The sequence below is a fragment of the Herpailurus yagouaroundi genome, unplaced genomic scaffold, assembly GCF_014898765.1.
Source record: "Herpailurus yagouaroundi ecotype Mexico unplaced genomic scaffold, PumYag 159, whole genome shotgun sequence".
Taxonomy (NCBI): Eukaryota; Metazoa; Chordata; class Mammalia; order Carnivora; family Felidae; genus Herpailurus; species Herpailurus yagouaroundi.
Window position 1 is genome coordinate 67,951,943 of NW_024412400.1, and position 23,807 is coordinate 67,975,749.

A 23,807-nucleotide genomic window follows, 5' to 3' on the forward strand; every position below is an offset into this window, starting at 1 on the left:
AAGAACACATATCCCATTCATGATGGCAGCACTTCATGACCTACTCACTTCCTACAGGCCCCTCATTCTGACACCATTACATTGGGCATTAGGGCCTCACATATGAATCTGGGAGGCACACACACACATTTAGACCATAGCAGATCTCAAATTTCCTAGAATTTATTTTGATTGATAAAAGGATTGTGAAATTTTTTTTCCTTGGTTGGTTAGAAGATATTTGGACTTAAGCCACTATTTCTATCTGAAAGTTTTCCAACATGATCTTTATCCTGTCAAAATATTTCCAGACCTAAAAAAAATGAATAACAATTAATTCTTTAGGTAAATATCCTTTACAATCTTTGTAAACATTTGAGAAGGCTGATAATAATACGGGTAAATTTGCTACTATTTAGAAACAAGTAGAATGTTTTATTACTTGCTCACAAATGGATCTTCTAAATAGAATAATAAAAATAATCAACAGATATGTTGCTTTGAATTGTTTCCATGTACCAGATACCAGTCTGGGAACTTGGGAGTTAATAGAATGCAAATATAATTTCCCAACCTTAAGCATGCAAATCAGCACTCCAATTATAAAACTCTATCTATTCAGAATAAAATGTATGTATGAATGTATGTGCATGTATATATAAATATATACATATACATACATATATATTTACACATACACCCATGTCTCTATTCAGAATAAAATGTATGTATGTATATATATAAATATATATACATATATACACAAAATATACAAAATATTTTGAAATTTCAAATATCTTGACTTTCTATTATTATAGTATAATTTTCATATTTAAATTCATGCCCCATTTTTCCTGAAAATTATTGGAGTATCTTATAAATAGCATTCATCTAATAGGAAAGAAAAGACACTAGTAAGAAAGGAAGAAAGTATGTCTATCGTACTTAATCTTATCAAACTTAATAGTTTTGTAATTGAGAAACTAATATGATTTGAAGCTTCCTCTTGGCCCTAAGAAAATAAGAAACATCACTGGCTACAGATCTTTTATTATCAGAAAGTAGATGGGACGCCTGGGCGGCTCAGTTAGTTAAGTGTCCGACTTTGACTCAGGTCATGATCTCACGGTTTGTGGGTTTGAACCCTGCATCAGGCTCTATGCTGAAAGCTCAGATCCTGGAATCTACTTCGGATTCTGTGTCTCCCTCTCTCTCCGACCCTCCGTCACTCACACTCTGTCTGTCTCTCTCTCAAAAATAAATAAACATTAAAAAAAAGTAGAAAACATCAATTTCTTACTTTTTCTGGCACAAAATTTTAGAAATACTTTAGACCTCACCCTGCAGAATGCTAGATTATATAATAGTTATCCTACACTAAAATAAGTTTGTGACAAATGTGTTTGCCTCTTGACATCAGTGATAAAAATGGAAAATTTTGTGTAAGAATGCAAGACAATGTGATCCAACAAGAGATAAAGGTTCTGTGGACAGAATATGGTACTTTCTGGTATTACAGCTTTCTTGAGGGACAAAACTCAGATTTCTTAGTTTTGAGTTTAGTTTCATATCTCTTTGCATTTCTCCTAACTATAATTTATCTTAGCTAGTTCATTGACAGGGGTTTGTAATACAATATTAGGTATATGAAGTTTACCTGGTAAAGGTAACACCACTTGGAGACTATCAAATCTGTGGGACTATGAGATAGCAGTGAGAAGATTCCTTAACATCAGAAAACATTTCCATCATTTTTTGGTTACATTAATATAAACGACTATATTCTTCTTTCCTCCAGTTTTGTTCCCCTATACAAACATGAGGATAATAATACCTGCTCTGTCACATAAGTTTGTGAAGCTGAAGTTAAATAATATGTATGATTTTTACAAACCACATACTACTATAAAATATAGAATATGTATAAGTTAAATATAAATACATATTTATATAATATTAAACTGACCAATTTGTGTGAGAAACTTTATTGCCCAAGTCCTCTATGATGACTATCTATGTATGGTTATAAAAATATCTGCTTTGCAGAGTGTCAAAAACTCTAGTAATAGGAGCAACTGAGTGGCTCAGTCAGTTAAGCGTTAGACTCTTGATTTTGGCTCAGGTCATGATCTAATGGGTGCATGAAATCCAGCTCCACATTGGGCTCTGGGCTGACAGCATGGAGCCTGTTTGAGATTCTCTCTCTCTCCTTTCTCTTCTCTGCCCCTGCCCTGCTCACACTTGCTCTTTCTCTCCCTCTCAAATAAATAAACATTAAAAAACAACAACAACAACAAAAACTCAAGTATAGGAAGAAAAAAAAAGAAACAATTACCAAATGGCATCAAGGAATGGACTACTAAATTGAAAAAGGACAAAATGGATATTTTTTGTCTAATAAATACCTGATAGATTTTTTTTTTTAATTTTACTTTTAAGTAGTATCTCCATCCAACCTGGTGCTCAAGCTTACAACCCCAAGATCAAGTGTCACATGCTCTCCTGATTCAGCCAGCCAGGCACCATGCCCGAATGATGTCTTAAAAAGACAATTTTTTTATAGTGATTAAATTTTATTAGAAGTCATAGGTAAGAGAGATGAGAAAAATCAAATGGCTTATGGGTAAATTTTTTTCATTTTCTCAGCAAATTATTGGGTTCTATTATAATGAAAGAGACAAACTTAAAAAAGCTAAGACTGAAGTAGTGTGAGAGAAAAAGATTTTAGAGTGAAAAAAGAACAGTAACCTTATTTTTTTTTTTGCAGTTTTACTTTTTAATAAGCTGAAGATCAGTTGGCAAAATTGCATATACTCTAGCAGAGGAGAGCGGCTTTCAGTTGTCAGAGCAACACGTATACATTGCAGAAGATCAGGTGATCTAATGGGGTTGCTGAGATTCTAAGTGATACACAACAATAAAGGAGATGAGTCTGAGGGTAGTATTGCCACCCACGCCAGGCATACAAATAGCATTTCATGTATAAAAATGTTTATTAGGTATAAAAATGAGAGAAAATGAGGTGTCTAAAATCATCTGTTATCTTTTGAGATGATTTAAGTTAGATAACTAAAATACTGTATTTCAAAAACTGAATTTGAATCAGATTCTCACTCTTTTAGTTTGGTAGTAATGATTGGTTTTTATTCTAAATACTCTAACCTATAATCTGGTGGCTTGCTTTTAAAATTGTGTTAGAGTCTCTCCAATGGAGGGTAGCAAAATATGTGCACTCAAATCTAGGTTACAATGAGGTTTTTCATGTCCAGAGTTGAACAGAACATATGAGAAGTATTTTTATATGTATGTATTTTATCTTGTGTCAATGATGGATAAGATTGGACAGCACTACCCACTGAAAAACTATTAAATGATGAGACGGGATAATACTGGCTGAGAGAATCACATTTACAATCAATCATGTATGAATCTCAGTTTTTCCACATCCTAACCATGTGATCTTCACCACATCATGTGATTTGGTTCTGTTTCCTTATCAGTCACAGAGAGATAACATGTACCCAAAAGGTCACCGTGAATGCTACATGGAATGTGGTACTTAAAGTTCATTTTTATTGTGAAAACCTTCAAAAATTTTGTAAGTACAAATTAAACCTCAACAATATAGGTTTAAACTTCATTGGTCCACTTCTATGTGGCTTTCTAAAAAATAAATATGGTGCTGTATGGAGTGCCTGTGTGGCTCAGCCAGTTGAGTGTCTGACTTTTGATTTCAGCTCAGGTTGTGATCTGATGGTCGTGAGATGGAGTCCTACACCAGGCTCTGCACTGAATGTGGAGCCTGCTTGGAGTTCTCTCTTTTTCTCCTTCTGCCCCTCTCCCCCACTCACACATGCACTCTCTCTTACAGATAAAATTTTTAAAGAAGACAATAAATATGGTACTGTAACTGCATTTTCCTCATTATTTTTGTAATATTTTCCTTACTTTATCATAAGAATATAGTCTAATACATATAACATATAAAACATATGTTAACTGACTCTTAATGGTAAGGCTTCCTATCAACAGGAGGCTGTTAGTAGTTAAATTTTGGAGAAGTCAAAATATTTTCAATTGCACAATGGTGGGCACCCCTAATCCCCATGTTGTTCAGTTGTATATATTTCCAACATGTGATGCGAACATCTTCAAACACATAAATGAAGGGATCATAAATTTTGAGTGCATAAGATTTCAAAAAAAAAAAGAAAACTCTACAAATATTTCTTTTATGAGGAAAATATAATATCTGAAGGGTTTAGGGAGAAATTCGAGTCTGTCAACCATCTCTTCATCTTGACTTTTTATCCCTTTTTACCCATTCTAACAAATAATTTTTAAATTAACAATTGAAAAATTAATCTGTGCTGAAGAAAGTCTTGATTCTGCAGGTTACACATGCTTATAAACTTCCAGGGAATATTGATGAGAAAATACATACTTCTAGACATATTCTGTAACATCCTCATGTACTTTGGAGGCCGGTGAAATTTCTGAGGAATAGATGAGAAATAAATATTTAGCCACAAGTGGACAGGAGGTTGGAATGTTCAAGTTCCTGACCCAGTGGGAAGCAGTATCTTCCAGTTAGAGATGGAAAGGCATCTGTGGTTTAAAGTAAGGGGAAAAAACTGCCTAGAAAAGTACCAAGTTCCAATATCCTCGGACTCTAGGCAGATTAAGTAACCAAATAGGCTAGATATGCATCGATAAGGAGTAGAGGCAACTATGGTGCACTAGGGAGCACATCTAAAGAGATTCCAGTGGTTTGTTTTGAAAACTTGGGAGAATGCTGATCATTTCTGCAGGATTCAGCCTTCAGTCTTGCTCTGTCCCTAGGTTAACGGATCCTCTGTGTATAGCAACACTTGCAGTAGGAACCTCCACACTTAAGCATTGTCTGTGTGATTTACTTCAGTGAAGGATAAATGGATGGATTTGGAGGGTTTGAATTTGTGTATTATTTCCTCAAGAAATCATTTTTCCCTGTTCACACACACATTCACATTCATATGCGTGCACACACACACACACGCGCGCACACACACACACACACACTCACACACACACATACATCCCACTCCTCCATGACACTAAAGCTTTATTTGTTGATTTAATGTGTGATGCCTTTGATTATAGCAGGTACAAATATATCTAATAAATAATTAAAGTTGGTGCCAACTGAGTCCTAAAGTGAAAAATGAAGTTGCACACCAGTAACTACTTAAATGTCTACAGATCTGAAGCAGGATTAGTGGAGAAATAGTGTATGACTTCCAATATTGCATTCCAGTTGCAACTACAAACACATCTTCCCACAAATTCTGTACCAAATCAGAACTATTAACAACAAAAATAAGTGTGATTTTATTATATAATTAGTTCACTTATAAATGGGTAAAGGGGCATTAAGGAATCTATTCCTGAAATCATTGTTACACCATATGCTAACTAACTTGGATATAAATTAAAAAAATAAATTATTAATTAAAAAAAAGTCCATGTGACTAGATGCTTAAATGATAATAAAAATCTAGCTGATAACCCTGGTGAGACAGTGTGAATTCTTGATTAGAATAATGAGCATTTAAAAGGTTTTGCCCCAAATTCTTTGCCTTCACTATTTATTTTATTCCATCAGTAGAAGATATATGCCTTTGAGAGTTACCATGGTCTTAATACAGTGTATTTTTTTATCCCTGCCATTCCCCAAAAAAGAGATACATATAAAACACAGGTTGAGAGTAATTTTCATGCCCTTACCTAGAATTTCGTATTTTTGGCAGTGACCCAGGCTCATGTGCAATACCTTGAAATGGCAAAAGGTTGCTTTTTGAGTTTTCAGGTCAGAGCAGACATTTGTTTTGAACGCCTACAGAAAAGTGGCTTCCATTTGTTTGTCTTTAAGGGCTTTTTTTTCTAGTATCTAGATGGAACTGACCTAAAATTGTATCTGGAATTATTCGCCTGTAAGAAGGCCATGTAAGTCAATACAAACAAGGCCCTTTTAGCTAGAAGCTGAAATTAACCTTCAGAAACTTTGCAATCCAGATGTGAGCTGCTCTGTATCAGCAAAGTAGAACAGCTATCACTTAACAGAGTAAAAGGTTTCCTATGCCAATCAAAAGTAAACAAGGCGAGGTGTTCTTCATCCTCTTTTTTGATATGTTTGAGTTACTGATTCCTTCTGCTTCAACAAACCAAAACACTTAAAAGCATCTTTTACTCTGAGGGAAAGTTGGTCTGAAACATGTATCACACAGTAGAAACACTGATACCAAAAATAGTAAGTATACTGTTATGATTTAATAATTTCCCTCTTTTTTGTTAGACTGTTACTCGAAAATATGAAAATCTCTAAATACATACCTAAGTATGATCGTTAAACATTTGACATGGAATCAAAATGAGGACTAAGATTCCTGACATGTCCTTGACAGAACTGAATTTGGAAGCTCATTTTGCGTTTTTTTTTTTTTTTAAGGATCTGACATAATTATATGAGGTACATTAATACAGCCAAAGTTTCACACATTCTAAATGTGTTAATAAGTAAATATTATTAAATATTTTTCTGAAAATTCTATCTCAGAAGTTGTGTTTTCCCTATGGTCTAAATATTTTTATACATTTAAAGTTTATTTCTTTTTGGGAAAGACAGTGACCTGGGAGGGGCAGAGACAGGGAGTGAGAATCTCACACAGGCTCTGCAGCGTCAACACAGAGCTTGACATGGGGCTTGAATTCACGAAACTGTGAGATCATGACCTGAGCCAAAACCTGCGTCTGATGCTTAACCAATTGAGCCACTCAGGCGCCCCGTAAACATTTGCATACATTTAAAGCAATTAACGTGTCTCCTAAGTGACTAAAAAATATGTTGATGGTATCCCCTAAATAGTATTAAATTCATAAGACAAATATCAAAATACATATAAACATATATTCAGAATCTAAATGAGTATACCTAAGTATTCCAACTCTTCTTTGTCAAACAGAATTTGAAAAATAAAAATATTCTATTACTTGCGAATTGAAACTTAGTTGATTCTTAAACAAATCTTTTCCTTCAGTGTGTTTCTTTTTTGTTTTTCTTTATTTTTTTTAACGTTTATTTTTGAGAGAGACAGAACATGAGTGGGGGAGGGGCAGAGAGAGAGGGAGACACAGAATTCAAAGGAGGCTCCAGGCTCTGAGCTGTCAGCGCAGAGCCCAACGTGGGGCTCACACTCACAATCTGTGAGATCATGACCTGAGCTGAAGTTGTTTCTATGTGTTCCATCTATACATGGATATTTTGGGGAATAAAAAGTTCCGTAGAGTGTATATTTTAACGGTTTAAAATCTGATTGTTATAGATTTCTTTAAGTAGATTGATATATTATCTCCAGAAAAATATAGGTATGCATATAAAATTGAAATTTGCATGTAATTTCAAACTGCCCCCATTTAGTGAAGCTTACTGATGATCCATGAACCCGTGATTGAGAAAGTTTTATGAAGGATGAAAGATGTCTAGTGGAAGAGCTACTAATCCACAGCTTTAAAACTTTTGTTCATAGTTCAGCTTCCTTGGCTGACCTTCCAGACCCGTAGATCATGGGTCTGTTTCATTCTCCCATGTCTCTCGCCTTTGCTGAACTGCTTCCCTTAACAATCTCCATCCAGGTAAAGCTAAAATTCTCACTAGAACTTAATCTCTTAGACATATTCTTGTGGTTTTAAAAGTTGGGATACTAAGCTTGATCCTGACTGAGACTTCTGGTTTTGTGTCAAATGTCATACCATGCGAGGTTTACTAAAAACATACACTGATATCTAAGTGACTCTGTGGTCTATTGGTAGGTTTATAGGTAAAAGAAAAACTAGAAATAGTAGGTGTTGACAGAGCTAGCACATCAACTGCAAATATATGCAAACCCACTGAAAAATGCCATTCTAGTAAAAAGTAGGAAAAAATGGAGCTTGATGAAATAACACCACACCTATACATTTGTATTTTAATAGGATAATGTGGTTATATTGAAAAATGAGATAGATCTGACTTGGAATAACTTGTGATAAAATGTCACTATAACCAAGGAGAATGGAATTCAGACCCATCGAATTGCACTGAGGTTTCCTTACACTATAAATGTCAGAAAAGTGATCTGCATTATAAAAGATAATGTATGTTTTTCCCCAAGAGGAAAAACACCCAAAGAATCTTTGTGTGAGCATTCCAAGATCTCTTTAGCATTTTGCAGTAGGTACTTTAAACACTTATTTTTATAAAGTACTTTTTGTCAGGCTATATATATATATATATATGTTAGAAATTAGTAGTGCCTCCAGTTGTAAAACCTTGACATTGACTATAATTGAGGAGGTTAGTGTCGGCATGTTCGTAAGTATTACCTGTCATTTGAAATATGACAGTGCTGTAACTGCAAGACCTTGGGGAGGCTTGTGTGTTGGCATTGCCATCTGACTGCCTTAGAAACTGCCAGACAGTCTTCTTAATGCCTCTGACCCTGAGATAATTAACATGGCCCTAGAGGCTCTGCCTTTCACATTTGCACACTTGTTGTTTAATAAGATGTTTGCTGCTAGCTATGCTTCCCTCTGATTTAAAAATGTGCCTTTAAGGAGAATGGTACTTCAGTCCATTAAGTTTTCTATTATAGGTATTACCTTTATGAACAAGTTGCTTATATAAAAATTTTGTTGCTTTCCTGAAAATTAAAATACATTCTAGTGTTATGTTTTTAATCTTGGGTTTGTTTCCTCTAAATGCATTTCACAGTGAGGCAAATGACCTATCTGAAATATAGGTGCTTGCTTTGACAGTTTTGTTATGTATCATGTAGATTAGTAAATGACAAAATAGGAGCCAAGAATAAAAGCTAGTTTAAAAGCCCTTAGGACAGATTTGATGGGATTTTAGTTTCCACATTCCCAAGGGCAAAGCAAAGAGTTAAAACAAGCTGCTTCTACTTCCTTTAAGAGGAGAGTTATTGATTTACAATTAGCACTGTGTAGAATTTGCAAAATTAGTTTGTAAATTCTGAATAACTTTGTAAATTAGGTTTAAGACACTTAAAGGGAAATCTTTAGTAGTACACAAATCCTTAAGAAAGAATAAAATTGCTGAGTTTACTATTAGCAAGCCACTATATTTTTCGAGTGTATTTAGTTTCTCTAATGAATTAAATAATCGTGTGTGAATAGTTAATGGAATTGAAATAGTTAAAGCACAATATACATATTGTGCTTCCCCTCCATTACAGAAGTAATAAAAATTCACTGTAGTAAATTTGAAAAGTATTGAAATATATAAAGAATAAAATACAGAATTTCCTAGGTTCCCAGAAACTAGAGGTAATGATTGTTAATGTTTTTCCATTCTATTTTCTTATATTTTTATGTCCTAATTTTTCAATAAATATATTCATATTTTCCATATCAGTATTATCCAAATATGTAATTTTAATGACTTCAAAAATTCCACCAAATTAATATAATTTTAAATAGTTATAAATCACATAAGATGAATAAATACATTAAAACAAAATTAATCCATTAAGCTTTAAATGAAATGTCATTTTTTAAAATTACTTTTTTAATGTTTATTTCTTTATTTTGAGAGAGTGTAAGCATGGGAGGGGCCAAAAGAGAGGGAGAGAGAGAATTCCATGCAGGGTCCCTGCTGTCAGCGGATCAATCCCATGAACTATGAGACCATGAGCTGAGATGAAATCAAGAGTTGGATGCTTAACTGACTGAGCCACCCAGGTGCCCCTGAAATGTCATTTTATACTGACATTAATTTATCTCTATATTTTTTTGCTATATCCTACAAATACTAATAATTTCTCACAAATACATGTACTAACAATATCCATAGAGTGAGCATTCTATTAAATTTTGAGTAAATTTGGGCTTTTAATTCTTAAAAAAAAAAAAGTTTGTTTACTTTGAGAGAGAGAGAGTGTGTGTATGAGCGGAGGAGGGGCAGAGAGAGAGAGAGGGAAAGAATCCCAAGCAGGCTCCACACTAACAGCATGGAGTTTGATGAGGGGCTCAAACTCATGAACTGTGAGATTATGACCTGAGCCAAAACCAAGAGTTGGATGCTTAACTGACTGAGTCACCCAGGTACCCCTGTGTTTTGCTTCTTATATGAAGAATTTTATTTCTCATTGTTTAAGAATGTCTACAGTATACCAAGTTTTTACTAAACAAATCATCGCCACCTTATGGTATCAAGGTACAGATATCACCCACGTGGAACTTCCATCATAAATACCAATAGGATATAATCCAATCATCTAACCAACAGCCAGAATTTTTTTTTTTTCTTTTTAATACTAGGCCTTTGCCTTTTTCCAGGAGTGTTGTTTTTCTTTTCCAGATACTTATCTGACAATACCACTTGGATGTGTGATAGTATCTCAGACTTACAAAGCCTCACCACCTCACCATCTACAGCTGTACCTATTTCTCCTATGGTGTTCTCCACTTCAGAATATTCCATTTTTCTTGGTTCTCTGTGCAAACTGTGGACCATCTTTAATATACTTTTTCCCATACCACATCCAACCCATAAGCAAAGCTCTTTGGTTTCCCTTCCCAAATTTATTTAGGATCTGATTTCATTTTAATGCTTTTGCCTTTACCACCCTTAATAACCTCTCCTCAGCTACTGAAATGATCTAATTTGTCTCCTGGTGTTATTCTTGCTGCTATATAGTCTACTCTCCACAGAGAAATGAAGATTTTCCTTTTAAAACTAAAGTCATATCCTGTCATTCCTCTTGTACTTCTCAGACTTGGACTTGATCTTCTACGACCCCACACCTTCGTACTTTGTATTCAAGCCACAACAGCTTTTTAATGTACAACACATGTGTATCTTCATTGTTCTAGCTGAATACAAGTTCCTTGTTAAATCAAATGTAGCTCAGTCCTTTTTTACTAAATTTGAAATGAAACCTAACTTGGTGAATTGTCATGATGCCAAACATAACTCCACTTCAGAAATTTTGCCCTTGTTATCCTAATGAGAATTGTTTATCCCCAGGGCCAGGCCCTCCACTTTATTTCTGGTACCTGTTCAAATATCATCAGGGAGGCCCTACCTGAACAGCTTTATCCATTACTTTCTATCCCACTCACTGTACTTTATTCTTCATAGCACATATTTTTATTACTGATGGCAAAGCATGGTGAAGATTTAAGGTGGTGAATGCTAGAACCAGACTGTCTAGAATTAAATATTTTCTCACCCTCTTGTTTCGTGAAACTTTCTGTGTCTGGGTTCCTTACCTATAAAATGGAAATAATAATGCCTACCTCTTAAATGGTTGTGAGTTAACATAAAACTCTTGGAACAATAGCTGGCATTAGTAGGCATTCAGTAAGTGTTAGTTATAATATACATTATTACCATATTGGATGTATTTCTTTGTTTAATGTCTGTCTTCTCTCTTTAGAATATAGGCTCCTTGGGTGCTTTGTTTACTGCTGTGTTCTTAGGACCTAGAAAAATTTCTGGCACATGATAGGTGCTTAAGCGATTGTTAAATAGTTAATTGACTAGATAATAAAGTCATAATAAATGAAGGGTATGAGGGATATATAGAATGGTTGTCTACTTGAGTACATACATGCTGCATGACCTATGCATATGTCAGTTGTTAAATGCAGTAGAGTTCAGATATAGGAGAAATAAGTGTGAGTTGGTAGATAGGCAACTTTTAAGAAGAAAATAGACCTTAAAATAGCTTTCAGTGGAGATGAACTTTGATATGTGTGTTGGTAAGTGAAGGATGAAGAAAATTTTCAAAATGGAGAAACAGTGGTCATATGTAAGTCCACTCCAAAGTCAGCCAGTCAGCAAGTCAGAGTGTAGGAGAGTGATTGAGATTAAGACCAGATTTGGAGGGACTGGGACTGGGGTTAAGGAGGTCAAAATTTATTAACTGAGCCTTTTTTCCTGCCTCAACACTCAAGAGATGTACAATAGTTTTCTGTTTGTAAAAGTAGCTCAATAAGCATCAAGACTCATTAAGAGAGGTGTATGTGGTTTACAAATTCCCTAGGCTGTTATTTCCCTTTAGCAGGAAAATAAATTTTAAAAGGGGTTTGTTTTTACATGAATATAGCAATGAGTAAATAATGTCAGAGTATGAAGAAACTAGTATATATGCTGGTTAGAGGTATATGGCCTCAAAAAATTTAGACATTTGGTTAAACAGAGGTGTAGAATTATGTATATTCATGTTTAATTAGGGTTTTTCTGTTCATTCAAAATCTTTCCAAGTATGTTTCCTAGATCTCCAGTATCACAATCTTTTGGGAAGCTTATTGGAAATGCAGATTCCTAGGTTCCACTACAGACTGACCATACTCGAGTCTCTAAGGTACAGCTCAAGCATCTACATTTTTAAAATAATTTTTATTTATGTTTATTTATATTGAGAGAGAAAGAGAGAGCGCGAGAGTGCACAAGCTTGTGGAGGGGAGGAGAGCGGCAAAGAAAGAGGGAGAGAGAGAATCCCAAGCAGTCTCTGCACTGTCAGTGTGGAGCCAGATGCGGGCTTGATCCCATGAACCGTGAGATCATGATCTGAGCTGAAATCAAGAGTTGGAAGCTTAACCAACTGAGCCACCCAGCCACCCCTCAAACATCTACATTTTAAGAAACTCCCTCATGTCTTCCAGCATGTGCTTTGCTTACCAACATTCAAGAATAAATGCCTTTAACTTGCTTAGATGGGGCAGGTAAAGTGGATGGCCCTACACAAAGGGGAAGGTAATTAAAAGATGAGAGGATATTCAACAATTTCACTAGGTCAGAAATTTGAAAAGCATATAAATTCTTTTAGTTTATTTTTTACTTCATTTATGGTAAAATGCACCCGTCTAAGTAAATGTTAAAAATCTTAATTAGAATCAACATGCCTCTAAATTAGCTTTCAACATTTTGTCTAAACATTACCTGTTTATCTTTCTCTTACTTTAGTGTATCTTCTGACCATTTTAAATGCCACTTTTATACTGACCCGTTTTATATTTATCTTCTAATTATAAATGTAATTATGCTCATTTGACAGTATAGAATGTTAAAAAAATGTACTGACTTCCAATCTGTGCTTTTGGTTGCTTTGTTTTACAAAATCAGGACCACAAAGGGCATACTCTTGTGCAACTTGTTTCTTTGTTTGTTTTAACCCTTTTAAAATTATTTTCTCATGGGATGCCTGGGTGGCTCAGTTGGTTATGTGTTGACTTCAGCTCAGGTCATGATCTCACAGTTCAGTTTGTGGGTTTGAACCCCACATCAGGCTTTCTGCTGTCAGTGCGGAGCCCACTTCAGATCCTCTGTCTCCCTCTTTCTCAGTCTTTCCCCACTCATGCTCTTTCTAAAAAATAAATAATAATAAATATTTAAAAATATAAGTATTTTCTTGTGTTATAGTATATATTTCCCTAACACTCCTACTGGCCAATATCCTATTTTGCAAACCATTCTCTTCCAGCCTTCCTTGGCTTGCTGTTCAACAACAACAACACCCTCAAATAACTTTCATTTTTTCCTGCCCTTAAGTTGTGGTGTCTCCTCAGTTCTCTTTCTGAATGGGATCCACACACAGTCACTCATTCTCATTCATTCAAGGCTGCCATCTCTTTGTGCACCTGGCCGACAGTACTTTCTGAGACAGGACAATAGTGGTCCCACACCAGGACCCTGCTCTAGCTTCCTCTAGCCACACTCCTCACCATGGAGTCAACAAAACTGAAAGAGACAGCAAGGCAAGAAACAGCAAACTTTCTTTCAGATTCAGACAGTTTATTACTTACATAACAAAAGCAAGATGAACCGAGGTGTCAGCTCCCCATATGCCTTCCCCCAGGACAACACTAAAACCAAAGGGCCTGGGTGATAGGATGAAGCCACGTAAGTGTTGGGGCACCTTGTTGCTGAGACGCTCCTTCCATGCTGAAGCCAAGCAGTTTATAGTCTGCAGCTGTGGCCCTAAGTGTAGGGGTTGTGGGGAGAGAAAGCTTTATAACTCAGCAGAACCCAGAACATGATAAGAAATCATCTCATGGCAGCATCCCTGGTAGATAGAGAGATGGAAAGGAGATGACCTGGTAGTATCTCCTCAGAAGCCACCTATACTCTTATGTTTTCCCAAGAATCACAGGGCGTTTTACCAAGACTTCTATCAGCCAGGGTTAAGGCTTGCCTGCGTGGCCCGTGTAAAGATGTGCAAGGTTACCAGGGCACCATGGCCAAGTGATTCGCCTAAAATTGGGCCCATGCAGTTCTCCCACCCCAAGACCAAGCTCTATGAGAACCTGAGCCTGGAATTCCTTGCCCAAGTTACCTCATGCCTGCTTCTGCATCCCATTGGAGCATCTATCTTAGGTTGGCCCTTCCAAGGTAGACGGTATGCTGGTATGCATGCCCTAGCCCTAAGGGGTGACCAAGCAGTGGTGTTTGTGTGGGTCAGCAAAGAGCTTGGTTAAGCAAGCCGGGGTCTCCATATGAAGGCCTGCAAAGCCTTTGGGGTGATGGACAGAGCTACCAAATCAGAATCATTGTTCAAGTGAATGAAGCTTTGGCTGCCTGGGAGGAACAACCTAAGGAAGACAGGGAGAATGAAAAGTGAAAGGAAAGCCTTTCTTGGCTTCCCCTGTTAAACCTGAACCACTGATAAACAGAAAATGTAGATTCTTCTTAAGGAAAAGGCTGTTCTCAGATGAGGAGAAAGCAGTCAAGAGGTTTTCGTTGTCATGATTTTAGTTCACAGCAAAAGCCAATAAATAAATATTAGGATAGCATCTCTAAACAGAAACATGATGTGAAATACTTAGTGTTTTTTTTTTAAGGATTTAATGAGGAGGATACTAAATAAAATTTGCATATTTATATTCTTGGAAAACTTATTCTAAAACAGTACTTTAAAGAATAAAAATATTAGTAATGTTTACATGAAATTATTTTAATTGCCTCTATATTGAGAAAATAAAATAAGGAAAAGTAAGTTCACTGACAGTTTAGGTAAGACCTGCCTAAGGCATAAGTTTATTGTTTGAACCATATTATTATGTCCAGTATACCATCTATCTAGTCATACCTGACACAGTATTCACACATTCCTTTTTAGATATTTGATGAGGTAAACCCCCTGTGTATATTCAAAGCTAAACATTCATGAAGATGTCATAAAAAATTCACATTTAGACTGGCCACCAGATTGTCTTTGTGATTGCTGCAAACTCAATATTTACACATCTGTCACTGTTTTTTGTTTTGTTTTGTTTTTTATTTCTTTTTTTTTAACATTTTTTTTTATTTTTTTATTTTTTTAACGTTTATTTATTTTTGAGACAGAGAGAGACAGAACATGAACGGGGGAGGGTCACAGAGAGAGGGAGACACAGAATCTGAAACAGGCTCCAGGCTCTGAGCTGTCAGCACAGAGCCCGACGCGTGGCTCGAACCCACGCACCGTGAGATCATGACCTGAGCCGAAGTCGGACGCTTAACTGACCGAGCCACCCAGGCGCCCCTGTTTTTTATTTCTAATAAGTTGAGGAACGTTTGATCAGTGGTTCTTAACTAGGTACATATCAGAAACACTCATAGACAGTGTCTCAAACTAAATGACAAATGACTGATAATATCAAAATTTAGGAACTGAAGACTTAATTTTTTTTTAAGTTTCACATATATGATAATCAAATAATTTATTGTGCAAACTTGGACACTGTTTGAAAGTGAAAGTGTGGTATTTACAATTGTGTTGAGACCATAGGTATAAATTGGGACTGTCCAAATCAGAACATATGGCGATTCTATCCATGGGTGATTGCAATATGCTACCTAGTCAAAACAAACAACTTTCTAGTAGTTGAATTAATCGCATGGTGAGATCACATGCAATTATGGGTGAGGAACAGTCTTTTTACTTGGCTAAGGAAAACCCTGGTCATTGGTTTTAAAGAAAGAAAAAAAATTGCTTTTTTACCCAGATGTCTTTTAGTATATTATTTATAATTATTTGAGGGAATTTGTAGGGCTCTTAGGCTTTTCATTTTAAAGGTGGCATATTTTTCATGGAGACTTTTATATTTGAATGTCATGAATCATAAAAAAAACAGGTAACATGCTGTTCTGTTTTGTATTCTTTGTGCTGGAGTATTTTGACCATTTACTCTTATTTTGCTAGTTTTTAACTTATGGGAGAGTTGAAGCAGAAGAGAGTTCATGGCATTCTAACTACTGACAGTTCTATTTGTGAAGTGTTTACCAAGTACTTAGCATTTATTGTAGAGCAGGAAAGCCATATTCCATCTTCCAGTACCACTTTCATTTAAATAAACCTGTCTTTGGTATATATACATACCTTCTTGTTCTTTCATTTATTCATACATTCTTTAACAACTTTTTTAAAGTTTATTTATTTTTGAGAGAGAGAGCACAAGAAGGGGAGGGACAGAAAAAGAGGGAGACAGAGAATTCGAAGCAGGCTCCAGGCTCTGAGCTGTCAGCTCACAGCCCTCTATGGGGCTAGAACCCTCAAACCTCAAGATCATTACCTGAGCCGAAATCAGACACCTAATCCACTAAGCCACCCAGGTGCCCCTATTTATGCATTCTTTAATTCCTTTAGTTTAGAGTTGAATAAATTTGTGCAACATTATACCTAACACTCTGTATTGACAATACAGACTTCTTTTTTTTTTTTTTAATTTTTTTTTTCAACGTTTATTTATTTTTGGGACAGAGAGAGACAGAGCATGAACGGGGGAGGGGCAGAGAGAGAGGGAGACACAGAATCAGAAACAGGCTCCAGGCTCTGAGCCATCAGCCCAGAGCCCGACGTGGGGCTCGAACTCACGGACCGCGAGATCGTGACCTGGCTGAAGTTGGACGCTTAACCGACTGCGCCACCCAGGCGCCCCGGCAATACAGACTTCTTAATTTTGCTTTACAAAGGTTATGTAGCTCTTATATTTATAAAAAGATGCCCACATTTGAGTGTCTGCATGTGCATATGCTCCTGCATGCACGCACATATGCAGGACACAGTCCTAGCCTCCATCTCTCTCATGAGCTCTAAACCTATGCCGATTTGCCTGTTTAACATTTCTATTTGTATGTTTCAGAGACTCCTAAGTTAACATAACATACAAGTCTGAATTTTTAATCATTTGTTTCCAAACTTCTCTTTCCCCATTGTACCATTTTTGAATCAACTGCCCTATTGTCCATCCAAATACCAAACCTCAGAAATCTTTTAATTAGTAGAATAATGTAATTGTTGTTTCTCTTTCAACTTATCTGGGATATTCATGAGAACAAGACCATGTTTTGTGGGGTTTTTTGTTTGTTTGTTTGTTTTTTCCTTATATTTCCATCATTTAGCAGGGGACTTACTATAAAATGCACACTCAATATTTTGGGGGGGGGAAGCTAGGGGTACCTGGGTGGCTCAATCAGTTAAGCATCTGACTTCGGCTCAGGTCATGATCTCACGATTCATGGGTTCAAGCCCCGTGTCGGACTCTGTGCTGACAGCTCAGAGTCTGGAGCCTGCTTCAGATTTCCGTGTCTCCCTGTCTCTCTGCCCCTCCCCCATGCATACTCTGTCTGTCTTAAAAATAAACAAACATTTAAAAAAAAGCTAGACATGTAATTTCATCTATCCTAAAATACTTCTTTTTTTTTCATCCTAAAATATTTTTAACATTATTGCAGCATACTTATGAGCACAGATTCCTCAGAGTGTCAGCATGATGTAGAGACAAATGCTAGAATCAGAAGACCTGCCTTTCTCTTTCAGTCTACCATAGTGTATTATTTCAGGGATCAATTGAGATAATAAACTTGGAACTGTTTTGTCAATGGTCAAGTTATATAGAAAAAATGAAGCTGCTTCTTTATAAAGTCCTTTATCATACTTTTATAGGCAAGTCCACGATATAATATTCAGTCTCTGTGAAGGGTGTTCATTCTTCTGTTTTTTCCCCGATATGCAATATTAATTCTGCACTAAGATATGCAGAATCCCATATTAAAAAACATGTATCAACGCAGGGCCCAGGAAATGTTGATGCCTGGGCATACACCAAGTAACTGTAGATACAGTGTCTGCATGCCTCTGCATATTTACAATACATTTTTATTCATTCTTTCTTTCCTGCCTTAATTTTTCTGTCAGCCTGAAAAGTTGCTTTTTATTCATGCCATTGCCTTATTTTCTGTGACTGCCTCTTGGCATACATTATTATCGATAGTTTGCATATCGTGGATATAGCACTTTTCAGTCTGAAAATCCACTTTTCATGCTGATGCTATGTTTTCTAGGTCTGGTGTCTGTAATACATTATTGTTAACAACATTTTGGAGTCTACTCTTTTTCATTTGGCGCTTCTTATCCTCAACATTTTTCAAGATGTATCTATCCCGTGTAGTTAACACTATTGGTGTCTCTAAGATGTTGATGTATAAGGAAATGTACATTATCTATCTGGAGGTTGAGGAAACCAGGTTCGATGTTTGCTGTTTTTAGGAATGTATGTTTGCAAAATGACTTAAAATTTTCTTTAGAGCAGCTTTTCCTTCTGTAAACACTCTCTAAAGAGTCAACTATACAAAGCTTTGAGGTCTTTAAGATTATCAGTAGTCAATATCAGGGCCAGAGTTGTAATTCATTTTCTTTGTGAGTCCTACTATCCTATTGTCAAAGATGACACTCAGGCAAGCATCCCTTTTTTTTTTTTAAGTTTGTTTGTTTGTTTGTTTGTTTAGAGGCAGAGTGGGTGCACGGAAGGAGCAGAGAGGTAGGGAGAGAATCCCAAATAGGCTCTGCAAACCCTGTGTGGGGCTTGATCTCACAAATCATGACATCATGACCTGAGCTAAAGTCAAGAGTTGGATGCTTAATCCAGGAGCCCCACAAGCATATTTTTTAAGTACATGAGATAAGTATGCTTAGAAATGTGGTTTCCATGCATTTCCTTAACATATTTACCCATTGACATTGTAGCTTTGGTTAGATGTTCCCTTCATTTCTTCCCAGTTTTATGTACACATGTAGTACATATGAAATAGTGGTATGGAAAGCATTATATTTTTACAGTTTCTCCAAAGAGAGTTTTGTTTTCCTATCTATTTTAGGGTCAGTATTAGATCTTGAACAGGAATCAAATGTTAGAGATGATAAGAATGAGTAGAAAGCAATCTCTCGGTCGTTCCTCTCCAGACAATCCTACTGTTTTGATATTTGTGTTGCACCTGTGGTCACTTCATCTTTGTTAGAATATTCAGACCATAAACACACTTCTTATCTATACCATGTTTTTGCAAGGAGACACTCTGACTGTTATCTCCGTGGCGAGTCCTTAATCACGAGAGTTTTGAGCTGCCACAAAAAAGTCTGTTTAATGGATGTCCATATAATCTGAAGCCTAGAAAACAGTTGCATGTGTTCATCACTTGTAACTTTTAGAACATAAAATCTAATCTCTTTGAGCATTTATGAAGGGATGAAATTCTAGTTTCAATTGTTGACAGTGTTCCAAGTAACAAATAGATTGTTGGCAGTTTAAAAGGAATGTATCTACTGCAAGATAGCTTTAGATATTTTTGGTTTCTAAGAATGTGTTGATGTAAAATTAGAAGGTATTATGCCTGTATCATTTTAGATAATTTTTTATAGGTGCAATTGGTTTTGTGAGTTCAACTCTTGAAAACTTGTAAAGAGACTTTACAATACGATGCGTATAATTTCTGTTTTTTGTAGGACCATGTAGGTTGATTGGATCCATGAAAGAATGTTGATAGAGAATCCTAAATGTATCAAAGTCTAACAGATTTTAATTTCTTTCTAGCATCTTTTGAATCTCGGTCTTACTTGTTACTGCTTCTTACAGACCAAATTCTGCTCTTTGTTAAAGTTTATTTTTATTTTGGTGGAGTTTTTCCTTGAGGGATTCTACTCACATAAAATCAGGGGGTAAACTTTCAAAATTTGTTGTTGTTGTTGTTGTTGTTGTTGTTAATGTTTAAAGATTTGATTTTCCCTTCATAATAGGCTGATGTTTTAAATATTTTTACATTTCTCAGTTTATATTTTATTTCATCCAACTCTAACCCTGATGACATTATCTTCCAACATAAATCTTTTCTAAGACCTCTAATAATTGGGTTTTGTTCCTTTGTAGAAAAAAAAATTTTTTCCATGAAAGCCTTTAGAATTTTCTCTGCACTTCTGAAATTTTCCAGCCACATGAGTCTTATGTTCATACTGCAAAGCACTTCCCATGTATATTGCCATCTGAAGATATGCATGCCCTTTTCAGTAAGTTCATGTTTTTTCTTCTCCATCGTTCTTGTTATCTCCTAATATTCATATTAAATTTGGGAGGTCTTTTAACTTTCTTTTATTTTTTTTTATTATTTAGAAAAATGTAATGTTTATTTATTTTTGAGAGAGAGAGATACAGAGTGTGAGTCGGGGAGGGGCAGAGAGAGAGGGAGATACAGAATCTGAAGCAGGCTCCAGGCTCTGAACTGTCAGAACACAGCCTGATACAGGGCTCAAACTCACGAACCACAAGATCATAACCTGATCCAAAGTCGGATGCTTAACCGACTGAGCCACACAGGCATCCCTAACTTCCTTTTATATAGTCTTTCAATATCATTTTTTTCTAAGATATGGGGATATCTCCTTTTTTTTTAATTTCTCTTTAGGTTACTAGTTTGGTCTTTACCAGTGTCCATTTTATTATTTTCAAATCTGTGAATTGTCTGAGATTTTAACCTACTTGACGACTAACAAGTTGGCCTTCCACAATTTCATGGATACTGATGGAATATATGAGCCATGTGCACTAGAGACAAAGACATGTATTACTCACAGCATAATAGGTATCAAGGGCATCAAAATATTTGTGTCCTTTCCATTGCTTGTAAGTCCAGTGGAGTGACTGTTCCAACATTGTAAGAGAGAATCCCTCAGCTAAAAGAACTGGAATCTTGGCTTAAGAGGCGAACACCATCTCTCTCTTCCAAGGTCATAAACAAACCTGCCTTTCGCTATGGAAGGAAACACTATAACTGTTTTCTAAGGCTTCTTGCTATTCAAATATCCTTGAAATGATAGTCCAAAACTGACCATAGTCAGTGCCTTGCTTCACAAGATGTGCAGAAATATGTGAAACTCAAGTATCTTTTATGCAATAATTTGTCTGTCCTTTAATTTTTTTCATTTTTGGAAGTCATAATTTTTAGTCTTCAGAAAGTAATGTTTAGTCTCCGATTCAGTTTTTACAATCCTGCTCTTTCGATAGGTGGGGATACACAGTATCATTTCAAAACATTTTAAGGTGATTTCTAAGAGTTATTTTTTGTTCTCTAGGTCAGTGCTTCTTTCATGTGCGTACATTACCCGGGGGAATTTGTTTAAATGCAGATTATGACCTAGTAGATTTGAATCAGGGCTTGAGATTCTAAATTCCTAACAGAATCCAGGCAATGTCATGTTGTTGGTCCTTGGATAGCAATTTGACTAGCAGAGATCTATTATCCTTGTTTGTTTCGCTATAAAAACAGTAAGAACAATGTCAAAATCAACTTTTTCAGAACTCTGAAAATATCTAAAGACTTGCAACAATCCAAGGAACATTATTCAAAAACAAAAACAAAAACAAAAACAAAAACATGAATTTCAGTAAAGGCAGCAACTTTTGTGACATTTTAGCTTTGGCCTATTTTCATCCGTCTTTTTCCAGTACTGTGGTAGCCTTAAAACTGTCAGCCCTGTGACCACAATGAAAGCCAGCACTCTAGCAGTCAAGGAAGGGGAAAAACTTGTTTGGGAGCCGCCAAAACAACATTCTCAGAGAATCGTTATTTGGCCTTTCTGGTCATTCTAGAAACCTACATTACCAAGGCGTGGCTTTTTTTTGTTTTTTGGGGTTTTTTAACTGCATTTAGAGCTTGCTTAGTGCAAACAAACTTTTCTCCTGGGGTATTGTTCATAAACAATCAGTGACAATTATTTCATATCAAAGCTGCCCAAGGAAGTAATGAGGTTTGGGGAGACAAGAAACTGACCAAAATAAATTAAAAAGAAAATCTGGGGAATGAGATGCTTATTGGAGGCTTGGGGAAGCTTAGAAGGCTATGCACATGTGTAAAACTATGTGAATGTCCCCAAAAGATCTAAGAATCACCTCTCATTTCTGGCTGACATTGAGTTTCTATTAAAACAGGAAGTGAAAGTTAAGGCAATACTGTAAACTGCCTGCCTGAGAATTAAAGACATACCCAGACATGCACATACAGCCCCTTGGCTAAGTCTGGGGAATATGTTGCTTCTAGGCATTTAAGAGAATCTCTTCCTGATCATTAGATGACCACTAAGCTGACCAAGCAGAAACTTCAGTTGAAGATGGTAAAGAATACAGACTTTATAAATTAAGAAAATCATTAATAAAACAGCAACAAACACAGTTTTCCAAAGTTGCCACATTATATGATTTAAAATACTCTGTTTTCAATAAAAATTATAAGATATGAAAAGAAAAAAACAATTAGATCATTCTAAGGTACAGGGTATTACCAAAACATCATGTAGCTACATCCTTGGCTTTTTCTCTTAAACATGCTTTCTTAACAGTATATTTCTTAATTTTAGATGTATTTGCAACCAGATTTACTTGATAATTCCCCAAATCATCAAGGCCTGCTTATTTTTTGTTTAACAATTCTTTTCTTCCCTCTTGTTTTTTTTTTTTTTTACCTTAAGTAGCAAGTAGAAGCCAGAGCATACCATCTTCATTGACAAGTTAACTTTAATCACACCAGCACAGTCCCTCTTATCATGTAAAGTGATATATATGGCAAAGATCGAAAACGATTAGGATATCTGAAAATTCCATTATTCCACTAACATATTTATTACCACAAATAAAGTAAAAATGAAAGAACAAAGGAACAAAAAGACATATAATATATAGAAAGCAAATAGAAAAAATGTCAGATTTGAGGCATACCTGATTATCAGTTAGAGATTGACAAAATAGAGTTTTAAAAAATACACCAAGTATAAGCTGTCTACAAAAGACATACTTTAGGTTCAAAGATACAGAGACACAAGTTGGATGTAAGGGATGTAAGTTATGTTTTATGTAAACAGTAACCAAAAAAGAATTGTATGTAGTAACATATAAATACATGTTAAAACAAAAACTATTGTTACTAACAAAGGACATTTTATAATGATAAAAGGGTCAATCTGTTAAGAAGACCTAACAATTATAAACATGTATACTTAACAAAATATGTGAACTAAACTGACAGAACTAAGGGAAAAATAGATAACTGTAATAGTTGGAGACCTCAGTACCCCTCTTTCAATAACGCATACAACTAACCAGATCAATAAGTAAAAAGAAGGCTTGAATACTATCAGTTAGATTTTATAGACATCAAAGAACACTCTACAAAACACCAACAGAATATGCATTCTTTTAAAAGGCACATGAAACATTTTCATTTTTTTTTAACATTTGTTTGTTTGTTTATATTTATTTGAGAGAGAGAACATGATGAGCAGGGGAGGGTTCAGAGAGAGAGAGAAAGACAGAATCCCAGTCAGACTCTGCAGTGTCAGTGTGGAACACAATTCAGGGCTTAAACCCATGAACTGCGAGCTGACCTGAAACCAAGAGTTGGATGCTTAACCAACTGAGCCACCCAGGCACCCCTGAAGCATTTTCTAAAACAGATCATATCTTAGGAAAAAAAAAAAAAAAAA

At 35.7% G+C, this 23,807-nt stretch overlaps 1 protein-coding gene across 7 annotated transcripts in view; it reads left to right on the top strand.

The window, feature by feature from the left end:
* Positions 1-23,807, top strand: part of NAALADL2 (N-acetylated alpha-linked acidic dipeptidase like 2) — a 1,339,397-nt gene that overhangs the window by 573,484 nt on the left and 742,106 nt on the right. The window contains exon 1 of one of the 7 annotated variants that reach the window (XM_040480791.1): positions 20,120-20,342. The exons of the other annotated variants lie outside the window; for them this stretch is intronic. Coding sequence (XP_040336725.1) covers positions 20,327-20,342 — 16 coding nt within the window. The 5' untranslated portion in view covers positions 20,120-20,326. Of the gene's footprint in view, positions 1-20,119; positions 20,343-23,807 lie in introns of those variants that run through there. 7 annotated transcript variants of the gene reach the window in all.